At 41.2% G+C, this 19,524-nt stretch overlaps 2 protein-coding genes and 1 pseudogene across 2 annotated transcripts; 2 read left to right on the top strand and 1 right to left on the bottom strand.

Moving 5' to 3' along the window:
• Positions 1-1,941: 1,941 nt before the first annotated feature.
• HL (HAL2-like protein) lies at positions 1,942-13,317 on the bottom strand. The gene is made up of 3 exons (XM_087689321.1): positions 12,424-13,317; positions 2,546-3,230; positions 1,942-2,465 (listed from the first exon to the last, which is right to left on the bottom strand). The coding sequence occupies exons 1-3, from the start codon at positions 13,109-13,111 to the stop codon at positions 2,162-2,164; spliced, it is 1,677 nt and encodes a 558-aa protein (XP_087545447.1). The 5' UTR covers positions 13,112-13,317; the 3' UTR covers positions 1,942-2,161.
• LOC148027612 (uncharacterized) lies at positions 6,061-7,714 on the top strand (annotated as a pseudogene).
• A 1,865-nt stretch (positions 13,318-15,182) lies between the features above and the next one.
• On the top strand, positions 15,183-17,504 carry LOC148027610 (uncharacterized). Its single transcript, XM_087689857.1, has one exon. The coding sequence runs from the start codon at positions 15,183-15,185 to the stop codon at positions 17,502-17,504; it is 2,322 nt and encodes a 773-aa protein (XP_087545983.1).
• The last annotated feature ends 2,020 nt before the right edge of the window (positions 17,505-19,524 follow it).

Genomic DNA, 19,524 nt, shown 5'->3' with positions numbered 1-19,524 from the left:
TCAATGAAGGACAAGGCAGACAAACTCACCTTCAACATGCTCATGACACAAAAATTGCGATGTGTTAAAGTGATGAAACATCAGATGCAACAAGCCAAGCCTGAGAAGGGCAAGTGGAGAGGCTTGGGTTGGCAAGATGTAGTGTGCGCTGATATGAAGTTTAAGATCACTGAAGTCTACATCAACTAATGCACTCTTACAAAGCTGGAAAGAAACAGTGCAATAGCTAAAGTGGAACATGAACCCAACTAGATTAGGTGACACGGCACTTTGCTAGCACGTGGCTTAAGGTGGGGAGATCTGTAGAATCCAAACCTGGGGGAGTTCAAGGAGATACAGATCTTAAAGACGTACATGTTGATACAACCACAAAAAGAATGGTTACAGAAGGCAACGGAGAGCATTTGGCTCACCTCAAAAGTGTGCAAAGGGCAAGTCCTAAGGTCACTAGTGACCAAGAGGGGCAAAAGGGAGGGGCAAGAGAGACTTTGAAGTTAGAAAGGTGAAGACCTTCATGCAACTCAGAAGAATGGAAAGGACAGGTGGAGACCTTCATGCAGCTCAAAGAAAAATGGAAAGGACACTTTCCAACTCAGTATTGGAAGACCTAGCAGTGTAGACAAAAAGAGTGCAGAGAGCAACCCCATCAAACAAACTAAATGGCTTCTTATGGAGGGTGTGTGCGAGGAAGTTGCCAACAAAGGATAGACTTGAGAAGTTCATGAGGATTGGGAGCTTATGGATGGTGTGTGCCAAGAGCAAAGAATACATGGTGCATGCACTTTGGCATTGCTCAGCAACACAAGCAATGTGGAAAGGAATTAAGAGTCGGCTAAGCCAAGCACAGTTAAGTGCAAATGTTAGATTGAAGACAGCTTTGTTTGGTGATCAAGGGAGATGGAACGACAAGGCCCTAACGGTTCAGAACATAGTCAGGGCTCTCAGCCAAAAAGCAATTTGGGCTAATAGAAACAAAGTAGTTATGGCTAAAGCTAGTAGTAGAATGTCAACTAATAGTATCATCGCTCAAATAGGTAGGGAGGTTTTGGATCTCTTGAGGAAGTTGAAAAAACGGGCTCATGTATTTAAGGTTTGCCTAAAGATGCTTAAGAAAGTAAATGTCATGTAAGTGGTGGGCAAGAGCTGTATTTGTTCAAAGCGTGTAGCATGTCCTAGAGATGCAGATATAAATATTTACACTATCATAGAAATATCAATAACTTTCGCATCAAAAAGACATCATACGTGGCTTGTACACTCATCATATATCTGTAATACTAATTTAAAATTTGGATGTAAGCCACTATATTTACTTCACAATATTAATTGTTTGCTTTGGAATAATCTCACCATGAAAACACTATGTTTCGAGGGTTTTCTGTTTTGCTCGTAACAAATTCCACCATGACCTTTCATTCATAATTCTATTTTCCCTTTTTTTGGGGGGGTTGCTTTTGGTGTTTCGGGGCATGTCTTGGTCCCCTCTTTCTCTATAAAATTTTCAATCAAACACTGGAATGATGAATATACAAGCCATCCCCATTAACCACTCCAATCCTATTCCAGAAGAGGCAATAATCCAAAATCCACTAGAAAAGTCAGTTTGTAATCCATGGGAGAATATTAACTTGCCAATATGGATTTTCATGTATCATATAATTCATAAATCTTTTTCAGACCAAAACGTTTATGATGGTCTTGAACACAATGAAGGTTAGTCCAATATCTGGAAAAGTTTATATTTGATCATCAACAATAACTACATGTTACAGACTTATACCAATACACGAGGACATGCTGAATATATTAGCTTCTGATAAAGACATACTTTACATACTACCTTCTGCTGATTAGCTGACATGTTAAAGCTGGCACAGATGATATAGAAGTCATGTTAAAAAGGCTAAAACATAGCAGCCATTAAAACACGAGAAAATATAGTGAAAAGGCAGATACCTCAACTCACTATGACTTGACAGGCTAAAGAAAGACATGTACAAAAAAATCTGCTTCAACCTGCATTGAAAAAGCAGCAATAAACTTGGTGCAAGTTGCTCATCCACCTACCCAGAAAGAATCCAGGTCTTCTTTAGATTAGTACTGATCAAGTGGCAATTTACAAAAGGTCCTAACTAGCAGTTATCAGACAACCACAAGACTGCTATAGCCGAGATGAATTCCAACTTGCATCAACAGCTTCTATAAGCTTCTCATGTAGTTTCTTACCGGAGGCAGCAATGATGCCTCTATCTAACCCCTCTAAATACATTCCTTGGGAAAAATCCAATGGTTTGCCACCAGCATCAGTTACAACACCACCTGCTTCCTGTACAATCAGTACTCCAGCTGCATGATCCCATATCTTTTCTTTATACCCTGACTTGGCAAACTTCATAAAGATCTCTGCATCACCCCGAGCAATGGCACCATATTTAGCCATGCTATACAATCGCAAAGGGCGCTTCCTGCATCAAAAATGGAGACTGAGAAGCTAATACCAGATGAATCAGTGACAATTTCTTAAGGACAAAAAAAGGTAACTTACCTGAGCCCAATGCTAGATGCCAAGCCTGCTGTGAAAGAATGGCTTGAATTGGCTTTTTCTACTGGTTCACAAAATGTTGCCTCAGCAGAATCATCAATTGGTGAAACAGACACTGGCCTTGCCAGCTTCAAGACATTTCGGTCCTTCACATCCCAGACCAAGCGATGCATCCAGGCACCACCGCCACCTTTTTGAGCTGTGAAGATACATCCCTTATGCCAAGTATGAGGACTGGGTGGAGAAAGTTTGCTCATAAGGCGATAATATCTATGGTTATACCTTAGCCACTCTTTCCTCATTGGAAAATTTGGGCATCCCAAGACACCGAGGACCACTTCACCATCCTCTATCATGGAAAGAGCTATTGCATACTGATCGCCTCGAACAAATCCCAGTGTCCCATCCACAGGGTCAAGGACCCAGTATCTTCCCCTGGAACCACCTTTAGAACACCCCTTGTTGATTGCTTTGAGGACATCAATGGACCCAAGTGGATGATCAGGAGGTCTCATTCCAACAAAAGATGAAGCGCTAAGGCATTCATTAACAGCATGAACAACACGTTGCAGAATGTTTATCCCATCCATTCCCTTCAAAGCATCAGTATCTTCTTCAGCAACCATAGATATCTCATCAGAAAATGATTGGGAAAGCACCCAACTTATTACTGCCTGCACTCCCCAATCTGTTCAAAATATCCCCATTCAAATCCCAGCAATGGAGGATAAATCAGTATCTACGAGTATGTTCAAGAAAAAGAGTAAATACTGTCAGGCACATGGAAATAACTATGTTTACATGATGTTTCACAAGTCAACGAACCTCAACCACTTGAGTAAATCAATGCACTGGCTACAAACTTCAAGACGTGGGAGACTGAATTGCATGCAAAAGATACTAACAGATTGCTGAATACAAAATCCACAACAGCCCTTGCATCCAGTTGGACACCCGCCAGTGTCAGACACAATTAGTCATTTTCATCGAGCAAAAGAAGACAAGCTATGAAAAGTGTACAGTCAGCAAGAATCGGGAAGAATGACCAGTGAGCTAGGAAACGGCCTAGAACCTTGAGGGTAGTTCATAACACAGCTTTTGAACGACTTTCAATCTACAATGAACAAACCAATCAGTTCCATGTGATATTCTCAAGCATTTGGGTAGATAATCTGTTAGTGCTCCTCTAGGATCCATCTTGCACACAACATGATACAAGCCATGCAAGCACAAAGAACCAACATCAGGACTGGCATCCAACTCACATACCAGCCTTAGACCTACTGATGGGCACCGAGCTTGGGGGCCTGCAGGCTGCAACTATACGATCCTAGCTTCCCACCTCATGGATTGGCATCCTATAACCCCCAACTGGGCATACGGGTAAGAGCCGCCCAGGGTTTGTAGCACAAGATGTGGCACAACTGAGCCCCTATAAGTTCTTTATATAGGACTCATTAACTGCCCTAGCCTTTGGGGCACGTTCACACTGTAAGTCCCCTTAATCAGCATGACCTTAGGGTGCATTCACATCCAAGTTTAAACATTGGGGCTGGAAATAGTGCAGGTACTTATCCAGATCTCTGAGACGTAACACTTCTCCCTTTATGTTTGATTGCTATCTTCAGCAATATCCTCAGTAATAAAACTGGGGAACCGACTCTTAAGCTTAAAAACACCCAAGTAGCATCAAACTCGTGATAGTGCTTCTACTTGATTGGGACCCTAAGTAAGAAGTCAAGTAGAACCACTTCAACCTTTTGTTATAAGATCATTTCAAGTTCAAGTGGAACTCCAAGTCAAGGATCTCCATGATGGTGCTTCTACTTGATTAGGACCCTAAGTAAGAAGTCAAGTGGAACCACTTCACCCTTTTGTTCTAAGTTCAACTCGGGTTCAAGTTGAACTCCAAGTCAGGAATCTCCTAAATTGGGACCACCTCTTCATCCTCTCCCAAGCACTCTTTTAAGACAATCAGTATGGAACATTGGATGAATGGCAATGCTCGAGGGCAAATCCAACTCATAGGATACACTACTTATCTTCTTTATAATCGAGAATTGAAACATCCCTCTAGGATCCAAGTTCCAACCTGCACACAAGACACGATACAAGTCACACCCGCAACAAAGAACATAAAAGTAATGAATTTCAAACTCACCTCCCAGCCATGGAGCCAAATAGGCTCACCCTCGAGCCACAGAGCTAGCAACAAACCGGGTCAAGACCACATCCAAAGGCCAAGAGCTAACATCCCCTACCACCAACCTACAAGCAAGAGTCCAAGAGTAGTGATCACAAAATGATGCGCACAATAGGGCCATGAGTCCTATTGTTGGGATAAAGGCCCGTTTGACCTCCATGTATAGTACACACACACTATTCAGTTGTACATGTGAATGCACCCTTATATGCCCTAAGTATAAATACATTTTATTCTTTGTGTACCAACGCATTGTTGGTACACTCAAATCTAATCGTACTTTCACACACACACACACACACACACACACACTCTCTCGAACTCGAACTCGAACTCGAACTCGAACTCGAACTCGAACTGCTGCACATCCCCAGCTGAACTCCAACAACTGGTATCAGAGCACAGAGTGCACACTTCCTGAGACCAAAGGCAGCTCGTAAATTGGTCGAGCAAAAGACACCAATCGCGGGCTCTCAGCTCAAGAGACACACAGGTAGCTTGTGGCAAGTTCAGCGTGTGACAAGCGTGGAGGCACTCTCCATGGCGACAAGGTGTGAAGGCGCCATCTGAAACCAGGCAACCTTCCCAACAGGGAACTAGCGTTTGTAGCGTGCAGATGTGACAGCTGGAGTGCTGGAGTTCGTGGCGGGTAGGGCGTGATGGTTGACAAGGTGGGTTGCTGACAAGCAACGGGGACCAAGCACGCACGGGACGGACACCAGCGGGTCGTCAAACGTGACCCGTCTAACGGGTCAACAAAAACCCCCCACCCCCCAGGTTTTTTTTATCAAAATTCCTTTTTTTTTTTTAAATCAGAAATCTCTCAAATTTCTGAATTCTTTTTCCCTTGCCTTAACGTGAGTTCGTGCCTGGAAGCACATGTCTCTGATTCGTGCAAATCTAAGCCCGAAAATTTGAGGCTTTTCCCAGATTTGACCTCGTCTATGCTTGGCAGTGATATTCAAGTCAGAAATTGCACACATTGCATGTGGTAACCTCAATTAAATTGGGGATTTTGCTAAATTTGTCAGAATTTCACTCTTTTGTGTAAAATTTATTGACATTGGAACCAAGAAAATTGGGACTTTACATGTATTGGTAAAATTTTTCTCAAACATCTATGCACTTTTGGAACTGAAATTTTGGGGCTTTGTGCAGAATTTGGTAAATTTCTGCATTTTTGCCCGTGTGGTGGCTGGTTTATGTATAAACAGCAAAGATTTATTACTGTTTGAGGAAGAACAGCAGTGTATTTACTGGTTCAGCTTGTGCTTTTGCAGTCCAGTGCATTTACTCTTCTCATTCAAGGAGCAAGATGGAGGATGATTCTTCGGATTCAAATACATATATAGACTCAGACAATGATAGTGAGGATGAAGCTAGTGATTCGGATTTAGAATCAAAAGATGAGTCCAATGATTTGAATGATGAATAGACTAGTAGAAAAGGCATAAGAAGAAGAGAAAAACAAACTTAGGGAAGAGTAATAAGAAGAAGGCAAAGGAGAGAACTAAGACAAAGTTAGAAGATAGTGGGAAAGAAGACAAAGTAGAAACTAAAAGACTTAGGTCTTTCTAAAACTAGAAGAAAGGAGAAATATTGCAACATATGTCTGAGGGATGTACATGATGGTAGAGCTTGTTGGTATAAACCCAATGTCCATATGGGAAAGGAAGGGCTCATGATGTAGCCCAGAGCAAGGAATATACAGCCAGCTACAGTAAATCAAGTAATTACTAACCTAATTCTTGAAAGACCCTTCAAAGGACTAAGAAGGATGCTGGCTAGATAGCCTTGAGGTGATTTTCAAGCACATTAGCAAATGGCACAAATGGGAGCATGCCATTATTACGGAGGCCGATTACACTGTATCAGTCTCTGATTCACGTGCGATGAGGACTCCTTTGCCTCAGCCTGATGTTTCAGGTGCTCCTAGAGATTCATTACAGAGGGCTAGCATACATGCTGCTATGCAAAAGCAAGCCATAGCTGAGGCAACTCGAGAGTTGATGAGATTGTTCATTAGATGTGCTATTCCTTCCATGTGGCTAAAACAAAGCAAAGGAGGCAAACCATAAAAGCCATCAGCCGCATTGGATGTGAATGGGAGGGCCCATCCTCAGAGGCACTACGCACACAGGAGCTCAAGAAGGAAAAGGCATGCATTGAGGTTCAATTAGAGCCATTGAAAGATGCATGGAAGAAGTATGGGTGCTCCGTTTTGTGTAATGGATGGTCTGACGCCCATAGGAGAAATGTGTATAATGTCATGGTCTCATGCTGTAAGGGCACTATGTTTGTAAAAGCCATTGATGCCTCTTTGCCAGGCCTTGTAGTGGCAAATGCATTTATATGGCAGCATTTGCGGGATATCATCTTGAAAATTGGACCTGAATATGTTGTGCAAGTTGTGACCGATAATGGAAGCAATTGTCTCCATGGGCAACATGTTAGAGGAGGAGTTTCCAAGCATTGTATGGACACCATGTGCTTCTCATTCCATTGATCTTTTGATTGAGGATATAGGCAAAATTCAATGGGTTGAGGTCATATTCAGCACGGCCACAAGTATGGTCAATTTTGTGAGGAGGAGGCCCAAGGTTCTTACCATATTTTCCTCATTTGGCCACCTTGAGCTCTTAAAACCCTCCGCCACCAGATTTGCCTACACCTTCATTGTGCTTGAGAGATTGGTGCACGTTCACAAGAAGTTGGTGCGCACTATATGGTCTGATGAGTTCATGCAGTGGGATGAGTATGATTATCCAAAGACCATGGCATTTTGATGCAATGTCATGAATGATACTTGGTGGAAAGATGTGGAGGCTATGGTGAGAACTCTCAATCCTATCTACACAGTGCTACACATTACCGATATGGAGGGTAGCACTATGGGTCTTCTTTATGAGTATATGGATAAGATAGGAGAGGCTCTTTAAAAAAATAACTTTTTGCCCTCGGACAAGTAAGTAACTCTTGAGTCTTTATTTTACAAATTGATATTATATGTGTGAATCTTGAAATTTGAATGACTATTCTTGAGATTTGAATTGACATTTCTTCAATGTTGACATCTTAAGGACTGCTTAAATCGTAGCTGTATGGGAGAGGAGATGAAATTGGTTTCATAGACCAATTCATGCAGTGGCCCATGTCTTGCATCCTCTTTGGCGAGATGATGAGCAAAGTGAGTGTAAGGAGCTAGAGGAGGGATTCATGGAGTATATGACAAAGGTGACAAGTGGCGATGTGTCAATGCCTCAAAGGATTTAGGATGATCTTTTGACATTCTGCAATGAGAGCGTGCATTTTGGTAGAGAGACTACGAAGTTGAGAGAGACTCAACCTCAGCCTATCTCATGGTGAGAAAAGTATGGAAATTGTGCGTCCACATTGGTAATTTGCAACCCCAAGATTTCTTTTAATAATTATACATAATCACATATTTGTAATTTATTATCATTGGCATTCACTGCATAGTTTGATTCTTGAAAGTTGAATCTTAGATTCTTATGGCTCCGTTTGTGTTTCTATTTGAATGATGATTTATAGAAACGCATTGCTATACGGATTCTCTCACAAGATTGTAGCTCAAGCCCTTGTGAGAGAAATTGGAGTACTTGGGTCCTTTTCCATACAAAGAAAAGGAATAAACTTACCACTGCTCAGTTAGAGAGATTGGTCTTTTGCCATTGCAACCTCCAACTGCTTGAGAAAAACGATATTCATCCCGAGCCTGTGCAGGTGATTATATTTATATTTTGCTAATAGCTTATGATCTTTGAAGTTTGACTCTTGAATGCCAATTCTAGAATCTAAAAGATGATAACTTTTTTAAATCTCTATGTCAAATAAACATAGGTAAATATTAACAAGATCGACATAGAGAAGGTGAGGTTTGTTCCAGACATCACTCCAGAAAAGCGGAACATATATACCATGCTCTACCAGGAGATGATAGCCCCGAGCCGTACCACGCATAGCAAGACTGCTTCACAACGTCAGAGAGCCATAAATGGAGCTAGCACTTCAGCTGCACTAGCAAATTCAGGGGCTTCTGATAGTTCTGGGAGGATCAGGATGACAGCACCTCTATTGGCTTAGATGATGTTGCTACAGATGCTTGAGCCTTGAGCCTTGATTTTATCGTTGATGTTGAGCATTGTTGACAGTTGTCAGTTGCTTATGTTTTTTCCCATGGCTGGCCAGTGGTTGTTGTTTGAACTTTGAAGTTATCAATTCTTTGAGATCTCATAGATCTATTATGTTACTTTGATATTTGACTCTTAAGACATGTCACGACTCACATGATACATCATATGATCATTGCTATAGCTTGTAGTCTTGACTCTTGAGTCTTTAAATTGGCTTTTATTGATGTTAGATGTATCTAGATTCTAGAATCTAGGTTGCCTTCTTTTGAAATTTGAATGATGAATGATGAATCTTGATCTATCATGTATCTACTTAGTACTATGATCTATCACCGGTGACTACTCGTATTATCATGAGTGACGAGTGATGAGTCTCATGAATGATGGACTTGACTTTTAACTTTTCAGTTCTGATCATGATTCTTGGATGACAGATGTTATAATGTTAGAATGTTACACTTTTGATTCAAAATATTGTAAGTTATTTTGAGTGATTTAAGATTTCTTCAATCTTGTGATTTGCAGCTTGCGAAATTGATAACTATGTGAAATTGCGGCGCAATGATTTGTGAAATTTAAATCATGGGTCTTGGAAGTTGGATTCTTGTGCTAAAAGTTAAGATTGTTCAGTCACCAGTGACTCTAGTCTCTAGTATACTTAGTATGTGTATATATATGTATATTTAATCACAATATATTGGTTTCTCCGAAAGGCCGTTTCCACCAAAATTTCAAATGGCAGAAAATCCGAAACTTCGTTTCTTCCAGTTTCTGAAACTCCCGTTTCCGAAACACATGGAAACTATGCCATGAAGTAGCTGTCATGTGCATCACGTGTACCAAATAACCTTGCATATTTTATAAATGACTTAATCAAATGTTATCAGCAAGATTAAAGCATCTCAAAAGTTTACATTTCCATGACATTAGACCTTGATCCAAGAATCTCACACCATGTCAAAAGGGGTTGCAGCAATGGAAGCGTGTAAATCTATTGTAATAGATTACACAACTCATCAATAGTTGTGGACAATGGCATTAACTCCCTCGCCAACAGAACAATTGTAGGTATATATTGAATGAATGACAGGAGGAGGAGGAAGCTCGCCAGCCTACAAATAGGCAAAAGACATGAATAGATACCAACTGCAATACCAGCTGCATAAATGCACTCGGCCATAATCAGAGGCCAACAAATGAAGTCGGCTAACGATAAAATCAACAAGCAGCCACAAAAAGGTGCCTAAAACATTAGTGACCTAGGCCACTAGGACATGCACAAACTCACATACGAACTGACAACATCTGCTAACACCCCTCGTTCCTCGTCCAATATTACTAACCCTTACAAGTGATACAAGGTGTAGCTACAAACTATAGTGAGGGTATTAAGAGAGATTAGGTGGAAGACAGAAGAAGTTATGATTGTAGTGATTGTCAAACAACTAATAAGGAACCTATAAATAGGTAAGACTAGCCTCAAACCTTCTAAGATAGTGATCAAATTCTCTAAGACTACAAATTGACAAGACCTAAAAGTGAGACCAAAAGTAACCAAAACTACTAGACTCGACAAAGCTCCTAACATCCCTCATTGACTCCATGTAGGGATCATAACCACATGATGACCATGACCACTAGTAGTTTGGTTTTACATTTAACCACCACTCGACAAATATTAGTGTGAGCTACGTGTTGGAGTATAGACACCCTCTCCACCTCTTTTGCATCTAAATTTGAGAACCAAGAGTATGGGTGTGCACTTTGCATAGCCACGTTAAACAAAAAATGGGGAATGGGACAAAGAACACAATTAGGCTCAAGGGTGAGCCCATTTGACTCTATGGCTAGGAGGTGAGTCATGATCCTAGTCACACGTTTCAATGAGGGTTGTGAGGGAGGGCTAAGAGTGTAGAGAGAGCATTTGAGAGAGAGAGAGAGAGAGAGAGAGAGAGAGAGAGAGAGAGAGAGAGAGAAACAGGAGGTTGTGAGAGTTTAGAGAGGCTTACAAGAAAGATTTGTATGAGAGTGTGACAGAGAACGACAAAGTGAGTGTGTCTAAAGATGACAGTGGAGCATTGGATAGGGAGGCTGTAGCTGGCAAAAGAAAAGACGAAGACAAAGATCAAGACCAAGACAAAGATGAAGGCTGCTACAAATCAATTGCCAAATCCCCCACCAGAAATGCCACATTCCTAACATCATTCCCTAACTGGGGAACGTTCCAATGTTGAAACGTTACCAAGAAGAACCATTGGAACATTCCTCATGCTAGAAACACATTTCCCCTCCCTACACATTTCGAAACGGTTTTTTGTCATTCCAAGGGCCTATTCCACCCGTTCCATGTTGTCATGGTACTTTGGCCTATATAAGAAAGGCCCTAACCTTGTACTTCGGCAAAGAGATAATATAATACATTGCCCTCTACCCCCCACCCTCTCTCTCTCTCTCTCTCTCTCTCTCTCTCTCTCAAAAAACATCTAATGTCTTAATTGATGCAATTCTCTATATAAAAAGTCAAAACACCAAGAATTTTGCAGTCGATCCAGATTTTGGTGTAGAGCTACATAAGTGTACATAGTATCCTTGTGTTGGATTTTTGCTTTAAAAAGGTCATCAATGATAGACATTGTCTTGGTACAAAATATTGTTCTTCAAAAGGCACATAATGCACAAGTGGTATCTAGCTGGTTTTTTTCACGGCTTTTCATCTTTAAATCCATGGGAAAATGAAGAATTCCAATCAAAACCATGATTACTATGCTTCATTGCTCTTACCAAGATCACCACACAAATGGAAGGACTATCTACCACCAGGTGAGTATGCAATTGATGATTACTCTAGAAACTTCCATAGGGACTACAGGGGGGATCAGTTATTTGTGGGCATGGAACACATATTAAAACAAGTTTGCAAGAACGTCCACAAAGCACAGCAATCATAAAAGGAGGCAGCTGACAAGCATCAGTGTTAGTTTATCTTCCTCGTAGGAACATGGTGCTATCTTGAGATGCAAAAGCAGCAACTGACGCAGTTTGGAGAATTCTCACCAAAATTAGATCAATGAAAGAAGGAGATCTTCTGCATTATTAAGAAGCTGAATGATGTGATCTACTAGTTGAAGTTACCCTCTGTGGAAGATGCATTGGATGAGGCTCACAAGCACCCACATAGCAGGGATTGGTTTCACAAAACGACTTCACAAGTACCAAGCATCTCGGGATAGAGTCACTGACACAAACAATTACATATATGACCCAGCTTTTCAGAATTGACTACTAATCCCAAAATGTACGCAACTGTGAAAGGAAAACACGCGCACTCTCTCTCTCTCTCTCTCTCTCTCTCTCTCTCTCTCTCTCTCTCAAACGCACACAAGGTGTGCCTATCTGCTCTATCATCTGTGTCTGTGACTATCCATAAACCTTGTATTTTCGTGTATGTGCACGTGTATCTGTGTGTGTGTATCTCTCTGTCTCACAAGATGACATTCCCTGTAAAGAGTGAACCAGAAGCTAACCTGCAACTGTAACAAGAGACCGGTCGGTCTTGGAGTTGGCCTTCTCTTCATTCCGGAGAAGCCTTTCCTGGGTGCGTTGGCTGAGAAAGCAAGCCAATTGTACTGCGCAGAGGGCAACCTCGAGCTCCCGGCAATACATCCCTTGGAACGGCCTCAAAGAGAGGAGAAAGCCGCCATCAACGGTGTCGTTCACCTGGGCCTCCATGGCTGTCGAGGGGGAATTCGAATAGGAGGAACTGGACGGGGGCTCACCCAACTCATTCTCCAGCCTCCTCTTCTCCTCCGCGGACATGTCCTCATGAAGCTGAGGGGACCCCATGATTGCCAATGGCGGTTGGGTGACTCTGATGGGAGGCCACGGCTGCGGAGGGCGTCTGCGAGGCCACGCGAGCATGGCCCTGCTTGCAGGGTGTAGGGGGTTTCTGGGTAAGAGGGATTTTGGCAGGGGCCCGTCATCTCTGGCCACAAGGGGAAAGGATTGCGGGGAGGGATCTGGCCGTCCTACAAACAGAGACATCATTTTTGGGTGTCTCTCCAATTCACGGGGGCAAACGGAAGGAAGAAAAGAGAGAACCAACCACCTCACAGCCCCCCTACTCTCTCTCTCCCCCTCTCCTGCTAACGAACCGACCGAGTATATCCCATCGCGCACCTGCTTTCCTGGTTCAATTGAAATTGGACTACGCATTAGTCTAATCGTGAGCCGTGCTGGATTCAACCGGCTAAATTTCGGGGTTGATTGCGACTATTGAAGCGAGCCTTCTCTGATCCATTAAATAGGCTATATTGTCTGATGACATCCATAACAATATGTCCACCATCGACATTCACAAACACAATGCTCCAGAGTCAAAGGCATCGATCATGTTATGCAATTCATTGAGGTTACCGTGTTCGAACTTGCACGTTTGCATATATGCAATTTAATAGCCTAAAGCATGAATTAGGCCTCTTATGGATATATCTTGTCCCATCCAACACAATTATAGTTGTATCTTATCTTACTTTTTACCGCTATATTATTTTTGGTATAGGTTTGAAAAGTCCCGAACCTCTCTAAAGAGCCTCCCAAACCTACCCCTTTTTCCAAACCTCTTTTCTTCAATCAAAACCCCTTCCCCTCCTCTTTGAGCTTCCCGAACCTACCTTTTTTTCCAAACCTCCTTTCTCCAATCAAAACTCTTGCCCCTCCCCTCTGTCTCACTTGTAATATCTCATTTTCTCTTCCCCCTCCCTTTTTTCATTAAAGCCTCTCCCCCCTCACCAGTGTTCATTTTTGAAGGTTGCACAGCCCTTCTAGGCCATTATTGACCTGCTGGAGAATCCCAAAATATTGCAAGCAATGCATTTGAAGGGGAAAAGAAAAAATTTGCCCTTCTTGGAGAAAGGCAAAATTCTTCTAAATCTGCATTCGAAGGGCACTTTTTTTTAAAAAAAATTAATATATTATATTATAAATAAATTTATAATCATATTAGTAGTGACTCGTGAGTCTACTAGTGAGTAGTGAGTCGTGACTAGTAACTACTATTATTGAGATCCGACTCCGGAGGTCTTTATAAATTATACGTGTATAGATAATAGACTAGTTAGTACTAAGTAGTCACTATAGTACACCGGTGACTCGTGAGTTGTGACCTAGCGGCAATCAAAACCCTAGGGGCTCCCGCGACTCCTGAGCCCTCATCTTCTTGAGTGCGACAGGCTACAGCACCTCGAGGCTCGGTCCAGACTCCTCAACCCTCCCCTCACCTTCTTGAAAGTGACAGGCACGTACTACGTAGGCTGTAGCAAGCTGCAGCTAGCTGAGTTGACGCCAGTGACCACCACCCTGGAGGCTGGTACTCAGGAGTAGGGAGTCGGGACTCGGGACTGTCACTCTGCCCTCAGGAGTCAGGACTCGTGAGTCGTCACTCCTCAGGCGTGCCGCATCAGGACGTGAAGGGCCAAGCAAGGCTGGCCGCTGGCCGCTGGCCGCTGGAGCCGCGAGCAGCGGAATCTGGAATCCAGACGGCGGATACTCCAGCCTCCGTGCAGGCCCCAGGGCATGACGCTGTGCAGCTCCTGCAGTGCATGACGCATGCGTGCCAAGCTCCATCGTGGAGTGACGGACCACGGTCCAGTGCCAAGTGGTCCACTCAGGAGACGTGCGTGCAGCATTGCCGTTGGCCTAGCCGCTGTAGCCTACCTACAGGCAGCAGGGTACTTACTACTACCTAGTACCTAGTACTACCGTCGCGGTGTCGCCTGATTCTAACTATTCTCAAACCTTCACAAATCATTGTTCAGGATTCAGGATTCAATTCGACTCATGAGGCTCGAGGTACAATAGAAGCAGTCTTGAGATCCACCGCCCGAGGAGTCGACTGTCGAGGACTCAGGAGCTAAAGCTTACTCAGCCTTGCGCAGCTCGAACTTCAAAGGTACATTCCTTGTCGTACAACATACGATTCTTGAGCTTGGAGAATTTAAATTTTAGCATACGATTCTTGAGCTTAGAGACTTTCAAAATCTAAGACTATTAATCTTAGATAGATACCTTTGCCTTGCAGCCTGCAGGGCAGATTGATATTAGAGTATACCATCTACTTTTAAATCAAGTCTTCATCGAAACTTTGAGCAGGTATGAGCTCAACATTCTACCAAATTTTAAATCTCAAGTTTTAAAGATTGCTAGTATTTGTCGCAGTCCACTACCATTTGGATTTTGGAGTGTCTAACTTTAGCATACCTTAACTCTTTACATCCATATTATAGATATGGGCCGTCCTAAGAGGGATTTGAGTCAATTGACTCTATCTCTAGCACTTGCTCGAAGGAAACGGGTTGCTCAAGGAGATTCCATGCTTGTAAGTGCTTCATCGATTGCACCTCCGCCCACATCTGACACACCTACAGCATCTACTCATATAAATGTGAGTTTGGATCTAAACATGCCTATAGGGGATGCAAGTGAAAGTGTGGATTCTTTTGATGAAGCTATGAGAAGTCTTGATGGGATAAGAGAGCAATATGTTGCTCATGTAGATGTCACCCTAGATTATGAGGGTAGTGCACCTAAAAAAGTGAAAGGTCAACGCTCTTACAAAGAGCATTGGAAAACATATCATCCATGGAGTTATTCATTGCATGATGCTTATGGTAAAGAAAGGATTTTTTGTAGCTATTGCATACAATTTCGAATGAGTAATGCTTTTGCTACTGTTGGGAGTACAGTACTTCAAAGGCCATCATTACAGACTCATGAGAAATCGAAGGAGCATGAGAAGGCTGCATTTCTATGGGCTGAAAAAGAAAGGAAATCTATGGTGCCTATGAGCTTGCATCTTGAAAAGATGGACTCTAATGCAATAGATAAAAAGGTATCTCGTGTAAAAGTTCTTTTGAAAGTTTTGTATTTCATTTCCATTAGGGATAAATCTTTGTGTGATTTTCAAAAGAATGTCGAGGAATTGGCATTCCTTGGAACACCAAATGTTCCTATTGAGAATTGTTATGCATCCTACCTTTCATACACATCTTCTTTGCTTTTCTTGGAGGCATGTTATACACACTTTTATGAGATGGTTAAAAGTGAAATTATTGAGAGTCCTTTCTTCTCCTTGATGGTAGATGAGAGTACAGATGTCTCTAATGACCATCATATGATTGTGTGTATAACATATTTGACAAAAACTGGTCATGTATGCAATCGCTTCATTAGGTTGCTTCATACAAGAAATGGAACTGCAGCTGCTTTATATGATGCACTTTCAGAGTTCTTATGCATGTATGGTTTATCAAAATCAAAATTGGTGGGATTTGCCACGGATGGCTGCAGTGTTATGATGGGCATGGAGAATGGATTGGTTGCACGTTTTGCCAGAGATGTACCTCATTTGGTTGGAATTCATTGCATTGCACATAGAGATGCTTTGGCAGTAAAAGATGCATTAGGTGGATTTCCTATTTTTGATGTTGTGGAAAAGGCAGTAAAGAAGGCCTACAAATGGGTGAATAGCTCTTATAAGAGACATGAAGAGGTAAAGGACCTTGCTTCAGAGTTTGATCTTTCAGCCCATGAGATTTTGAGGATGCATGACATTCGTTGGTTATCACGTGGGCAAGTAACAAAGAGGATGGTAACTTTGATGCCAGTGCTCTTGCGAATTTGGAAGCGAGAGAAATGTGATTTGTATACCTCCTTTACCTCTTTTAAAGTTCAGTTTTTTCTTCATTTATTGACAGATGTACTTCATCATTTGAATGTTTTGAACAAAAAGTTCCAAGTTGATCATGTGGATATTACTACAATTGGCACAGAGCTTGTGACTACAATCGATATTCTTCAAGCTCGCTTTCTTGCAGGTGAGTTTGGTAGAGGTGCTGAGCATATTACACAGTTTTTCGGGCAAGTGAAAGATGGTTACATGGTGTTTCAAAATGGTGCACAACTGATAGATAAGCATACACTACATATCAATGTCTTGGGAAATAAAGATACAGCCAAGGATCTTATCACATGGGATGCTTGTATTGATGTTGGAAGACAGTTTCTTCGTAGTGTGATAACTTCATTGCATGCTCGATTTCGTGACTTGGAGCTTTTTGAGGCTACCAAAATCTTTAGCCCTAGAGACTATCCAGAGGATGTACGTGGTATTTTCAATATGGGTGCTATATGGATTAGGCCATTGTTGGAAAAGTTTGGAGATATAGTGAATGTGAATATGTGTAAGTTGCAATATGAAGAGTTCATGGCAAAACTGAAGAGAGCATGTCCTGGAAAGAGTATGCATATGGCATGGCAATTTTGTGCACATGATATTGAATGGGATCAATCTTTTGGTGAGATGAAGAAGCTTTGGCGTGCTTGCTTGGTTATTGTTGCAAGCACAGTCAATTGTGAAAGGGGATTCTCCAAGATGAACCGAGTCAAGTCAAATGACCGCAATCGATTGAGCTTGGAGAATGTTAACAAGCTTATGTTTCTTTCTTACAATGGCACACGAGATCCAAGAGAGGTAGATTGGGATGCGATCTACTCTACTTGGGATAGCTTGAAAGCTCATCGGGATGTTGATATCCATACCACAAGTTAGATAGTTGTGCTCTAGCCTCTCACTATTTTATCACTTGTATGAACTATTCTAATTTATTTTCTTTATTGACTTGAGATTTGACAGTTGTTATTTTGCATACAATTCAAATAAAAAGATATATTTTTTGTTGTTAAATCTTGTAAGAATACAAAGATTTATGTCTCATTTATTACTTTGCAGTTTCTTACCAAAGATACATGAAAACAGGTCTGATTACATAGTTTATCGAGAATAGATAGTAAAAGCTATATCAATGATTCATAATAGAGTTGATATGATTCATAATAGAGTTGATTAAATCTAATATGTATAGTGAAAATTGAAAGGAAAAATTGTCTTGTACATGAATTAGAATTTTACCGTTGTTAAGTGATTTTGATTAAAAAGCTTCCTTGAATCCTTGCACAAACTTTAGATCTTGAAACTTGAAAGGAAAAATTTATTGCACACATCATTCGAAGGCTATATTTTGAAAAATGACCTTCAAGTTGAAGGGCAAGATCATAGAGAGACCTTCAGGAGAAAATATGGACTAGACCTTCAAAAATGAACACTGCCCCTCACCTCCCTTTTTTAAATTAAAACCTCCTCCCCCTCTCTCTCTCTTTCTTTTCCCCCTCCCCTTTTTAATTAAATTCCTCCCCCCTCTCTCACTCATGTGTAGGGCCTATGTTCTCTCTTTCTCTCTCCCACTCTCTCTATGTTAGATTAAACTTTTTAAATTAAATATTTTAAAAAAAATTAATTTAAAATTTTTCAAACATAGTTTTTTACAAATTTTAAGAGAGATAGAAGGAGAGAGAGAGAGAGAGAGAGAATAAGAAGATGGAGAAAGAGAAAAAAGAATAGTTTTTTTTAATTAAACATTTTTTCTTCTCCCCCTCCCCCCTCTCTCTCATGCGTAAGGCCTATGTTCTCTCTCTCTCTCAGTTAGATTTAATTTTTTAATATAATTTTTTATTTAATTAAAATAAAGAGAGAGAGAGAGAGAGAGAAATATACAAATAGCAAAAAAGAAAGAAGATGAGAGGGAGGGAGGGAGGGAGAGAGAGGGGGAACTGAGAGAAAGAGAATTATAGAGAGAGAAAATGTAAAACTTAAGAGAGAGAGAGAGAGAGGAAAAGAAAAAAGGAAAAGAGAGGAGAGAGACAGAGAGAAAATAATAATAAGAAGAGAGAGAATTTGAACACACAGAGAGAGAGGAGAGAGGGGGGAAGAGAGCGAGAGAGAGAGAGAGAGAGAGAGAGAAGAGATAAAATTTAAAAGAGAGGGAGGGAGAAAATAAAATTTTAAAATTTAAAAGAGTAAGAGAGTGAGAGAGAAGAAAAAAATGGAAATTAAGAGACAGGGGAGGAGAAAAAAAGAGGAGGAGAGAGAGAGAGAGAGAATAAAAGGAAAGAGAGAGAGAGGAGAAGGAGAAGAAGAGAGAGAATATAAACATAAAGATATAATTATATATAGAGAAAAGATAAAATTTACATACTTTAAGAGAGACTAGGGAGGAAGAAAGTGAAATAAGAAGAAGAAGAAGAGAGAGAGAGAGAGAAAAGAAAAATTTTAAAAAGAGAATGAAGAGAGAGAAAGAAGAAAAAAAAGAAAAAAAATAGAGGGAGAGAAGGAAAAGAGAGGAGAGAGGAGGGAGAATAAAAGGAGAGAGAGAGAGAAGAAAAGTGGGGAGAGAAAAGGAGAGAGAGAGAGAGAGAGAGAGAACCAAGACAGGAGAAAAAATAAACTAAAATAAAATGTAGAGAAAGAGAGAGGGAGAAAATTATATTTAGGGAATTTGGGGGGAAGAGAGAGAGAGAGAGGAAAAAGAGAAGAGAGAAAGATGAGAAATGGATTGTTGAGCGAAGTTGTCATGCGATAACTTCGCTCACTGCTTCGAGGCAGCGAAGCGATTGAGCGTTTCGTGCGCACGAAGCACGCGTGGAATGCGAAGTTTTTATAATGTGAAGAACATTGTACTAGAGATTACCATTAGGCGATATTTTGCAGCAAAGACTCGTTTGTAAAGCTAGAG

Source organism: Lygodium microphyllum, chromosome 12 (genome assembly GCF_053477565.2).
Source record: "Lygodium microphyllum isolate KBCC chromosome 12, Lygodium_microphyllum_v1.1.10, whole genome shotgun sequence".
In the NCBI taxonomy this organism is placed as follows: domain Eukaryota; kingdom Viridiplantae; phylum Streptophyta; class Polypodiopsida; order Schizaeales; family Lygodiaceae; genus Lygodium; species Lygodium microphyllum.
The sequence above is the reverse complement of the archived record's forward strand: the minus strand, read 5'-3'. Positions and strand labels throughout refer to the sequence as shown.

What these genes read in the sequence shown, in the direction of transcription:
- LOC148027610 (XM_087689857.1), top strand. Translation starts at nt 15,183, where the DNA reads ATGGGCCGTCCTAAGAGGGATTTGAGTCAATTGACTCTATCTCTAGCA.
- HL (XM_087689321.1), bottom strand. Translation starts at nt 13,111, where the DNA reads ATGCGTAGTCCAATTTCAATTGAACCAGGAAAGCAGGTGCGCGATGGG. An exon ending in GTCTCTTGTTACAGTTGCAG is followed by an intron (nt 3,231 to 12,423) that starts GTTAGCTTCTGG and finishes TATTTTGAACAG; the next exon opens with ATTGGGGAGTGCAGGCAGTA. An exon ending in GCATCTAGCATTGGGCTCAG is followed by an intron (nt 2,466 to 2,545) that starts GTAAGTTACCTT and finishes TTTTTGATGCAG; the next exon opens with GAAGCGCCCTTTGCGATTGT.